Here is a 12054-nt window from a genome sequence, read left to right on the forward strand (position 1 = left end):
TAGAAATGCCAAACGTTGCACACAAAAACTTGAAATGTTTCTACACAAACTGTGTTTCAGGTTAAGAACACCCTGTAAATGCTTAACAAACTGTTAACAAATACTTCACAAATATCATTTATCAACAGTTTACTAATGATCCATTAACTAGTAAAACGGATAGTTATTATAAAGTGTTAACGGGTTGTCTTTATAATTATGATACAATATAGATGGCTTCATGACAACAATGTTGGGGCAAAAACATGCATTTTCTGCTGTCATTGCAATTTTTTTCTAAACCAAACCTTCTCTGGTACATCCTAAAGTTTTCTAAATAAAAGCAGTGATTGTGAAAATTGTGGTGCCAGTTCCACTAATGGAATCATTTTTTTTATTGATACACACCCGCTGAATTTAAAGTTCAAACTATAGATAATGACACGGCTACCTTTTTTAAATTAATTAAAGTAAATTGTTAAGCGTGGTTTGTTGTAGGGAAGTTCCCGATCCGATCACGTGATCGAAAATCGGGCCATTTTTCATAGGATTGGAATCAGGTGAAAAGAATCAGGTTTTGTATATATTTATTTATTTATTTAAAAGGCTAAAAAGTAACAAAATAATCCAGAAATACAATGAAATTACAATAAATAAACCAAAATTTATACATAGACTTCACTTTCTGTTGACAGGACACAAAGCTCGGAGCTGATCCGCAGGGGGCCTATTTTAAAAACTTAAAATTCAAAACCAAAGCCACTAGTGACCTAAAACCAAAACAGGCACCTTCGTTAGGCCTATATGAGTCTCCATGAGCTGCGACATAAAAAAATCAAAGTTGTTCCCAAATAAAATCCTGATTATTTTTCTATACATGTATAACAAAACTTAAAATGGCTATAAAATTCTCCAATTTTATGCTAGATGCACAAAAATCACCAAATGCAGAGATAATCACCTATATTTTACAATTTACCAATATTTAACATATCATATTTAGTTTTTGCCCAAAATAGCAACTTAATTTTTTTTCCAATTTAGTGCAAGTTTTCAACAGCTAATAAATCACTCAATTTTCACATCAGAAACTTAATACTGAAGGAAAGCATGCAGAATCATCTTAATTTTATTTAACAAAAGCAAAATTAGCATTTTTCTATATAGAATCACGTTATTTAGGTTGAATTCCGCTATTGTGTAGAGATACAAAATCCAATTTGGCGGCCGTCACGAAACAAATAGCTTTTTAACTTCAAAATTCATGTAAATAAATGCTTAAATTGCGGAATTTCTATAGATGTGAACGTAAAACAGTCTAGATTCTTGCTTAAAAGCCAAAAACGGGCAGTTATCGTTCATTTTACGTAAATATTTCAAGCCAAAGTTACGGTATTGTGTAATCCAACATGGCAGCCGTCACGAATCAAAGAGCTTTTTAAGTTGAAAATTCTTGTAAATAAATGTTTAAATTGCAGAATTCTAAAAATATGAACGTGCAACAGTCTAGATTCTCGGTCAAAAGCAAAAAACGGGCAGTTATCGTTCATTTTACGTACATATTTTAAGCTAAAGATACACTAATTTCCTCCGTTCATTTCTTTTACAACGTTTCAAAGTGCATGTATGGTGCTATTTCATATAATAATTACCTTGAATCCTCGACCAAATCACTCTTGAGACACCCCTGCCTGCTTGTATGCAGTATAACCTTGGTCCTATTTCCACCTAAATCCGGCGTTCGAACGCAGCATGTGTTTGAGTTTATCACAATGAGAGCCAACTCAACGTTCTACCTGGGTCGGCCCTCTACTGGAAGGCGTGGCGCAATGTCTGTGGGAGCTGTCTTGTCAACTGATGGTGGCGTCTATGATAAATATGTTTTATACTCTGCAACATTCCCCGGAAAAGTGGACGAGGAGGTACTGTAAACAATACAGTAACATGTCTGGAAGATTCGTTAAAATAAAAACAAAACAATTTTTTTCATCATCGGATCTGGACTCTATCGGCAGATTCTCAAAATCAGGTAACTCGGACTCGAGTGCAAAAATATGCGATCGGGACATCCCTAGTTTGGTCTGATTTACCCTTTAAATACATCACTCTTGCATTTCTTCTTCTTTTTTTTTTTTTTTTTTTTTTAAGACTATTTTAACTATTTTTCCAAACATTTATTTAGGTACATCTTTCATACATTTCAAACTGTGTGTAGTTCATTGTTATTGAATAATTGAATTATTCCCATGGTATTTAAGCTTAGTGGTAGTATTCAATTAGTACATAATGTTACAGTTGCCTACAATAATATCCATCTTTCTTTTTAAGATTGCCTTTTTTTTTTTTTTTTTTTTTACATTTTTTTAAATAACTACACTACGTACTGTGAGACTTTGTGTGTAAAATGTTTAAGAACCACCGCCTTCCCCAACCGCCCTTTTTCCATTGGAACTTCTCCCGTCTTACTTTTTACAAGCCTTTTTCTTTGTTCTCAGCAGATTTGTTGATGTGGAATTACTATGTCACAATGCCTATGCCTGCCTCCACCTTCACCTTGGCAGTGGGCCATTGGCAACAAGTCGCTACTGAACCTCTACCCTCCTGTGGAAAAACGCAGTGGGAAAGGTGGGATGAGTTTGGGGAGTCTGTCCCCATCGCCTCTCACCAAGGCACAAGCAGTGAAGTAGTAAAAGCCTCCAGTCTCCACATTGGCAGGTAGCGTATTATTATTATTATTATTTTTTACTGTTTGTTTTTTATTTTGGCAAGACCTCCTGCTTTCCTGGCGTCATTAACCCCAGTCTGGCCTTTCCACATTCCATGACAAACGTTTCCCTTTTCATTCCACCAAACATAGTGAAGTTTAAGGGCGCAGCGGCTTTCACTCTGCCTTTTTATGACAAATACATCAAAGCGTAAGAATTCCGTACTCTGAATTCAGCGGCCAGCAGAAATTATCTTTGGAGTGCAAACAAGTAAAGCAGACACACATTTTTATAGATACAGGCTACAGGCTAAGTGAGTGGCTTTTAGGGCCCAGTTGGACTGGGGTCCCCACGTATTAGCTCTGCTGCGTCTGCCAGTGATTTCCAGTAAGCCTCCTCCTCCCGCTCTGGTTTTGCTCCCGTGGCAGTCCAGCCGTAGCCTGCCGCCAGCCTCAGGAATCTCCCTCTACAAGGCAGGCCTTTATTTTCAGTGAATGGCTGGAAGGAAACTTGGACACGACTTGAAAACCCTTGGATACGGAGTCAGCACTAGTTGTTGCATTTAGAAAGAATACGACTGCACAGTGACACCTTGATATTTTTAGGAGCGGTTTTGTATATGTACCATATTTCCATGGCTTTTAATTCCCACGCCTAGAACAAAGAGACAGCACACATGGAATGAGTATCATACCTCACGCTCGCTGGATGCTCTCAATGGGAGAACCTATTAAAAGGCTTTTTATTAGCCTTGGATTAAACTTGTCTTTTCCTTTTCAATGCGTTCCAAGGGAAGAGCAGCCTGCCTGCCCAGGCTCGTCCTCTCAGCACGAGCGCGTCTCTGTGCCCGACTGTGCAGCCATATTGGATGACAGCTTCCCTTGTTCCCATGGCGACTACCCATGCCGGTTCGCCGAACGCGCCGTGAAGTCCCAGCGTGTGATCCAGCACCGTGTGTTTGCCCCCATTGGCTTGCTGCAAAAGGCGCAGGTTGGCAAACATTTACACTTGCAATGGTACACTGATTTATGAGTACCCACAATGTACAATGTTTTTCCAGTTATTGATTAGTTTTTTCGTGTTAATTTTATGTCAGTCGTACCTTTTCGTTGGCTTGTGTTGTAGTGATTGCCCTGTTGTACACGCTTTGGGGCAATATGGTCAATGCATGCAATAGGGATGCCCCATATTTTAAGGGGCTGTTTACATGCAACAAGGGTGATGAATGACAATGCAAAAACTTTTTCAGAGACCCCTATCGTTTACATGACAACGGTGTTTTGGGGAGGCTTAAAACGCCTTTCAGGGTCGAAATCTTGAAAACGCTCCCCCTGTCGTCTTTGTTTAAACAGTTGACAATGCAAAAGTGCGTTTTGTGTGACAGCTGACCTCCGTACTCCGGAACAGTAGATGGCGATAATACTCCAATAGGTTTGTCAGAAGGGAGTGAAGATACTGATGACGTCACTGCACACAGACAAGTAGCAGCCTTGTACATGGCCTAACTGCGTTCAACATTGTTCAAGAATCTAGTCAACTATTGACTATGCTTAGTTACAGAAATTCTTAAGAGGAAACGGCTAAAGGGAAGGGTTACATGCAGAATCAAGTTTTGGTCGTGCTGCCAACTACACATTAGGATAGCATACTGCAAGTTGGAGGTTTCGTGCAATTTCACGCTTCCGTGTGCACCCAGTTTTCCCCACACGTAATGGTCGTGCAAATGCGGAATGAAAATGGCGGTATAACATGACTTTTGCGTTATTGCGTTGTCTTGAAAACGTGGCCTGAGTATTTCCAAACCGATAACGATTACGTCGTGCTTCTCAAAACAGACAAAAACTGTAATCTGTGCACAACAGTAGAAAATAAATTCTCAAATATTTTTTCTAAATGAGAATAATCTATCAAAGCAATCAAAAAATATTTCGTTTTGTAAAATTTTGGCTTTTCCTAAAAAAAAAAAAAAAAAACTTTATTTTGAATGGATTTTCAACTGTTATTGTTAGCAATAGTAGTAAATTGCATGATGATTCTTCATACCGATGATTACGCATAGACACAGACATAGACTTATGATTGATCATGTTGTTGTGCGAAATCATTGATCACCTTCTGAATGTTTGTTAACATTCCTAAAATAATAGTCTCCTTGACATGGCAATTGATGTACATGGACGATACATAATCCCCAAAAAAGGGCCGGTTGGAATCCAAAACTCTTGGGTAAGGATTCAGTAAATGCACTAACAAGTACTGCAAAATCAAAATGTGCATTGTATTCTAACCAACAGAAAATGTATAAATACAGTAGAAAGGATTCAGTTATAGCAATTGTGGGGTGGGGGGGGGGGGTGGGGGGCAAATTAATTATTGAAGGGAACCTTTGCAGCTAGCTTTACAAGGGACCCCTTTGTCATAAAACTATGGCTTTTTTCTAAACTATATCTACTTGGCTGCAACCAGCAGAGGTACTGTTGATTTATTCTCACTTAGTATGTCTCAATACTAAAGAGCCAGCCAATCAAAAATAAATACAGTGTTTTTCACCCTATATAACCCAATAAAATTGTCTATGAACAGTGTAGAAAGGCATGGATTTGGGAAAAAAGACAAAATGCTTGATGTGTCCTCCCTTAGTTGTCACTTCAAGGGTAGACAATATAGGAAATTTTAAGGTTCGCTGGCCCCACTATCAAAACTACTGTCCCAGATCAATGCATCAGTTATTGATCCCAATAATCACGAAAAAGAACGATTTGCTTGAATAAAATGAATAACTTTTATTTTTTTAAGGCAGATTTAATGAAAAGTGCAGAAAAACGGTGCAAAAAAATGAATATAGTGCAAGAGTTTTTGTGCTAAAATGATGTATATAATTTTTATTATTTTTGTGTAACGTCGGAATATAACAAACTGGCGTGGGGGGTCAGCATTTACCAGTTTTCAACACGAACGAATAACCTAATCAGAAACATGAATAAACCCAAATCAATTCCACTGACCACTTACACATATTTGAACATTTTTGGGAAATAAACAAACACACAAAAAAAATTTTTTTCTTGGGAGCTCCAGAGGGAGGCGGACACGTGGGAGAGCCCCATACCTGAGTGAAGCTTTCCTCTCTTCCCCTTACCGCCCTCTGGAAGTCTCCCAGCTCGGTTGTCATGGCAACAATTTAGAAGTCAAAGAAATGACGAAGGCAATTATGTGATGACGATATTATTTTCTCATTAGTCGCGTCGATAAATTATCATATGTTCATACCATAGGTTTTATACTCGTTAACTTTTCTCTGGCTTACTTGACTGCATATATGGATATTGATCAGCACACCTCACAGTAAACCTCGTTTTTTGTTGCATGGTAACCAAGCTAGCAGTCTCGCCACTGGGGCTGAAACTTTCTGACAACTCTCTCTCTTGAGTCGTCTTTTTTCCCCGGTGCTTGGCCGGGTGCTGGGCGTTTCAGAAGCATGTGGTCTTGTAGTGTAACATAAGGTGGGTAATCAGGTTGCCCGCATTCATGTGGGAGTGAGTGAACGAACTAGGTGTGTTTACGCCCCTTGTCGAATAACGGCTGGCTGCATAGTAGGTGTGTGCCATCTTAGGCACCCCACGAATCGATTCAATTACGATTCAGGGTGCTACGATCCGATTGTTAAGCGAATATCGCGGTATTGACGATGATCTCGGTTATCGCGATTATCACGATTATCGATTCATCGTACATTACTACTTAATACAGTAGCCAAACAAATTTATGTCCATTATTTATTTAAAATATCCTAATGATTCAAAAGGAACGATGGAAATGTGCATATACGACAAAAAGCTGCCCTTAAGCTGCTTTATTTATCTATTTATTTTTACAAGAAAGTGCAAAAACATTAGCCATTTTAAAGGGAGTACTTATTTCTCTCAACAATACAATAACATTTACACAGGTGGAATGAATTCCACATTTTCTGGAAACAAAGTGTCTTTAGAAATAAGACTTTGTTTAACCAATAGGCTATACTTTGTTTTCACAGAATTCTGTACTATTTCGCATGTTTGTAGTGTTACCGCTGTACTTAATCGTGGTTTTACACGTTCTGCATATGAAATACACGTTAGCGAATTAGCTAATTAGCATAGCGCTCGGCGCTAACTATTAACATCTCAAAAACAACAACAATAAAGGCTAAACAGTACAAGAGTTCGTGTACTCACCTCTTTTAGATGCACACGGGTCTTAGCAACACACTCAGGACATTTTTCAATTGAAATACCTTAAAACTACTGCTGGACATCTAAATGACAAGGAGCAACGAACTATCTCTCTTCCCCTCTTGCTCTAAAAAAATAACTTGCGCACAAAAGCGCGACCACTGGGTTACGCTTCTGTTTCTATGGTTTCTGCCTCTCTCATACACAAATTTATTTTCCAGTCTTTTAAAAAGGAGTTACTGCCTCTCTCATACACAAATTCATTTTCCAGTCTTTTAAAAAGGACTAAGTCTCTCTCAGTAACCAGCAGCATCCACCATAACGTGCGCGCGCCTGTTAACGGTGCCCGGCAGACGTGCCTTGAATTTTGTTCTGCTACGAGCGGCTGCCATAAAGTTATGAGGGAAAAACATCGTTTTTGAACCTTTATGAATCGTAATCGAATCATCACGTGTCAAATCGCGATGCATGTAATAATCGATTTTTTGGAACTCCTCTACTGCATAGACTGTAAGGTTGTCTTTGGTTGTGATAGCATAACGTCATCAAAACACGGAACCACTGGGAATTAATGTGAAATAAGATTTTTTTTTTTTTTTTTTTTTTTTTTTAAATCGACACATTAGTGGCCCAGACTGTTTTGTATGTCTGGGCCACCGGGCCATTTATATTGTCGACCCCTGCACTTGTGTATATATATACAGTGGGGAGAACAAGTATTTGATACACTGCCAAAGGGAAAACCCATTGGCAGTGTATCAAATAATTGTTCTCCCCACTGTATATATATATATATATATATATATGTAAATATTGTCATTTTTGCACCACTTGCTTTCAAAACAATGTATCAAAAGTATATAGACGTGCTGCTTTTCCTTTCTTAGATGGGAATCCTCACCCTGTTGCCGCAATGTCTAGCTGCAGCCTATGCGATCCTGGGAGTTCATCCCTTCCCCCGCCTTGATGTTCTCATTGTACCAGCTGGGTTTTCCAGTCTGGGTATGGCCAGGTAAAAAAAAAAAGATCAACGAACGCATACACAGACGCGGAGAGATTGTTAGGTTACAGTCTGGTGGGAAATGGGTACAGCCTGTGGTCATTAACAAATACAGAATGACTCTGTTTATCACAGGTCTTTGCACAGTATCCACTTGAGGAGTGGTTCTCCAACATTTTACAGCAAGTACCACCTTAAAGAATACTTGGGTCTCTGAGTGCTACCATCGGGGCCATCATTAAAATATGTTTAAGTAGTAGGCCAAAAAAAAAAAAAAAAAGCACTACACACTTCTACCACACACACTACCACACTTTTAACTATAACACGGCTTAGGTTTTTTTGGGGGGGGAAGGTAATTTACATAGAGAATGGAGTGAGTTCTAAAGTATTACTCTTATAAGTTATTCCTAAGTATTTGAAAATAAATATTTCTTAAACAATAAATCACATTATTTTAGTTTAAACTGAATACAACTAAACTGTACTTGATCAATGTATTGTAGTGGCCTGAAGATACACTATGTAACTTTTCAACCTTTATAAAATATTTTCATAACATTTGTGTAATGTTGACTGACAACTAGTTGAATGACCTCTTTTATATCTTAACGGGATCTACATCGCTTTCAGATCGGCACTAATTAACTTTGAGGAGGGTGGCAGGAACCCTGCCACACACACACACACACACACACACACACAAAATACAAATGTGCTGATTGCTTTATGGCATACGTCACTTCCCCTTTTCCTCATTCATTATAAAGACGGAAGTCGATGTGAACACTTTCGCATGAATTCTGCAAAGATGGCAGAGCAGCAAAAGAGACAAAACGTTTTGTCTGAGGAGGATAAAAAAAAGGAGGCTACTGGGATATACAGAATAAACATTGGCCCGGCTTTCACTCGCTGGCGTGACGCTCTACCCCCCTCAATCGAACTTGTCAGAGTTCATGTGGGGTGGCGGTGCTAGCCACATTAAGCCACACAGTTGCTAACCGTCATATGCTATCATTTAGCCACAATCATTACCTTATTACTATTCATCCTTCACACAGCCACTGGAAAGAGAAATGTTGTTTAATTCATCTGGAGGCGATCAGGAGATTGATTTTTGATTGATTGATTATTATACAACACTGCGCAGGTGTGCGCTGGTCCTCATGGGAAATGCAGCGCTGGCCCTTATGGGAAAAGCAGTCTCCCTTAAGCCAAAACACTACCGTGTTTGTCCACCGACATTGCTAAAATCGACCAAAACTGAAAAGCTACCAAGTATTACTATAAACAAAGGATATTTGAAGATTTAAATTCGGCCAATCTTTCACATGCCATTAGAAAGCACCCATGTACTGCATACCAACCACATTTTGATAACCAGTATGCTAGAACATAAGCTAAGTAGGACTTATAAATCCACGGACAGTTTGTTTTGATGTCTTTTAGCCTTTTTGGAAAACACCATCTATAATTTTCATTTTGCAACAAAAACATTGAGTTTGGCTGCTGCACTGTTGACTCTTAACTCTGATGCCTGGGCTCCACTTATTTCGGGAGTGTGATTCATGGTTTGGTTCACATGTAAAACTCGACCTCCTCAATCTTCTTTTAGAAGTCATTTCTGAGTTGAAAGCTCCAAGTGGGATTTCACATTAGTTATTGCCTCTTGTCATGTAGTTTTGCCTCCTTTGTTTAAATCAATGCCAGGACTTTTCCTCATATTGCTCAAAAGTACCACTTTTGCAAAAAGCGCTCACCTAGATAATCCCTTCACTCCCAATTTCCTTTCCCCTTCACTCCATGGAAAGGGTCAAATAGTCTCCAGGCTCTCCTCTCCATACTGCTGGGATTGTGTTGATATGTTTGCGTGCAGCGTATGCGGAGGTCTGGCTGTTGATATGCGGGGGCAGAGACGCAGTAAGACTTCTTCACAGTCCTCCGCAGAGTAGATAAATATGCTTTTATGCATATCTGTTATGTCTTCACCGTATTAAGTCCTCTTCACCTTCTACCCACTCCGTTTTCTCGCTATACTTCTACAAAAAAAAAGCAAAGCATGTTCCTGTTGCCACTGCTTTTTCACACCTTAGAATTTGTCTTCTAACCTTCTATCTTGAAAAAAGTATAAACCATTATACACAAGATTATGACTTTTTTGGGGGGGTTTTTTTTCGGCAATGACTATTTTTACCCAAAAAGTCTATTCTTCTATGGTAACATGTAACTTACGGGTTGATTAGTGGAATTTATTGGTTTATCAATGGGGCTGGGACCTTCATTTGCGTTGCATTGAATGAGGTGTGTCCAAACTTTTGGCCTGTACTGTAAATAGGCGCTTCCAGGAGTTCACACAATTACGCAAAGCACAGAAAGTCGCGGAGCTTCATCTAGGTTGTGCTGAATTCATTTTCAGAGATTCCGTGGGTTCATCTGGTTTGATTTTGCAGTTTAACTTTGTCTACACACTGCTTACTTCAGCTGCACTTCATGTTTTTTAGTCTAAACCGGAAGTCCATGACAGAAAATGTCATTGATGGCGCTGCCCATGTTTCACTGAGGAAACTTGTCTATAAGGGATGCCCCCTGGTTTTGTTTCTGAATATCGGATGATTCTGTTTTTCAAGGGACAGTTGGCAACACTAGAAACTATAGCCCCTTTTAGACATACGCTGAACTCTGGCTAAATCCCGGGATTTGAACGGGTAGCCCTCAGTTCTCAAAGCATTTCCCGGGTTGACTGACACAGACATTAACTGGGTCGTGTCCTAGTATAATGTCCGGGACTTAACCGGGATGTGGCACGTGTGAAAGCAGCCATTTAATTCCCGGGTCACAGCACGGCTGATGAAGTTAATCTCATGGTGGGCTGATTGTCATTTCCTCTTTCGTTGCAGTAAGACTGAAAGCGTTAGACAAACATCACAATTATCAATATGGGAAACTGGAAAAATAGCAAAATTAAACTGGAAACATCATAGAATTTAATTGCTACTTGATCTTAGAGCCGAGAAAGAGACATTCCATCGTCCATTGCTGATGCCGACCGGGTCATAAAATCCCGCCCTCCCCGAACAGCGAGCACCAAATCGCCAACAAGGGACAAGTCTGAAAGTGCCCAACCCAGATAATTCCAGATACATCTCCCCATGTCTGAAAGCCACGACACGGGTAAATCCTGCATCACCTCAGACAAGAATATAGCGGAATATAAGTCTGGAAGGGGCCTAAATCGCATTTTCGTCTCGTTGTCGTCTAATCAGGTGAAAACTGGCATTCGTCTCGTAATGTTTTAGTAACCCATGCCACATTTTTAGCTCGTTATCGTCACGTCATCGTCATGAAAAAACTTGTTTGTCAACAAAATATTTTTGTTATCGTTATTTGCTGACGAAAACGACACTCTTTGAAACATTAAAAACCACAGAAATATCACTGCTACATAAATATCCAGTATTTAGATCATCAAAACCTCACTGGTTGCCATATGAATTAAACTGAAACCAGGATTGTCGACTTATAACCTCTGGCTGCGACTGTTGACAAAAAAAGAGTGATTTTGGGTGGTCAGTCAACATTGTCTATGTCTCTGTTATTTTATTCCCCCACAAGACTGGATGTGAGCTCATCACCACAAACGTCCGCTGAGTGCGTCACAGGCCCAAATTAGCTCCTTTCGCAAACATTTGGAGAGCATCGGGGTCGCAGCCGGGGGCCGGTTCTCAATTTTTTTTCATGCAATTTTCTCCAGAAATGGCCTTTAATCTAAACCCCTGGTCTTATAAAACTCTCTCTCTGTTTTACATTTATTTTTTTGAAAGCACATGAACTTCTAACACACAGGCTACTCTACTGTAGATCTTGCCTGATATGTTTTCATTTTCTCAGGAGGATAGCTTGCTGGTATTTTAATCGTGTGTTTCTCTAAATAGTGACCTCAGTTTGTAATGGATGTTTGTATTTAGAAAAATAAGCACCTCCACCAACTGCTGGACCCATTTGAACTCTTGCTTGCTTGTTTTTTTCTATTTGATATGCAGGGTTTCATTAGGAAGCACAGTTACATAGTCAGGGTTTCCCCTACATCGAAAAGATTGTGGCGCACAGCCACAGCAAAATAAAAGCAGTCACGCCTTGCAAATGGGATATTTCCCCC

At 39.4% G+C, this 12054-nt stretch overlaps 1 protein-coding gene across 5 annotated transcripts in view; it reads left to right on the top strand.

Moving 5' to 3' along the window:
* aopep (aminopeptidase O (putative)) overlaps window positions 1–12054 on the top strand; it is a 201541-nt gene that overhangs the window by 4822 nt on the left and 184665 nt on the right. For 4 of the 5 annotated variants that reach the window (XM_057830790.1, XM_057830793.1, XM_057830792.1 and 1 more), the window contains exons 3-5: window positions 2475–2694; window positions 3476–3674; window positions 7786–7910. In XM_057830790.1, coding sequence (XP_057686773.1) covers window positions 2475–2694; window positions 3476–3674; window positions 7786–7910 — 544 coding nt within the window. The remainder of the gene's footprint in view (window positions 1–2474; window positions 2695–3475; window positions 3675–7785; window positions 7911–12054) is intronic. The other variant, XM_057830791.1, reaches the window with a different exon arrangement.

The sequence above is a fragment of the Corythoichthys intestinalis genome, chromosome 3 (assembly GCF_030265065.1).
Source record: "Corythoichthys intestinalis isolate RoL2023-P3 chromosome 3, ASM3026506v1, whole genome shotgun sequence".
Lineage (NCBI taxonomy): Eukaryota > Metazoa > Chordata > Actinopteri > Syngnathiformes > Syngnathidae > Corythoichthys > Corythoichthys intestinalis.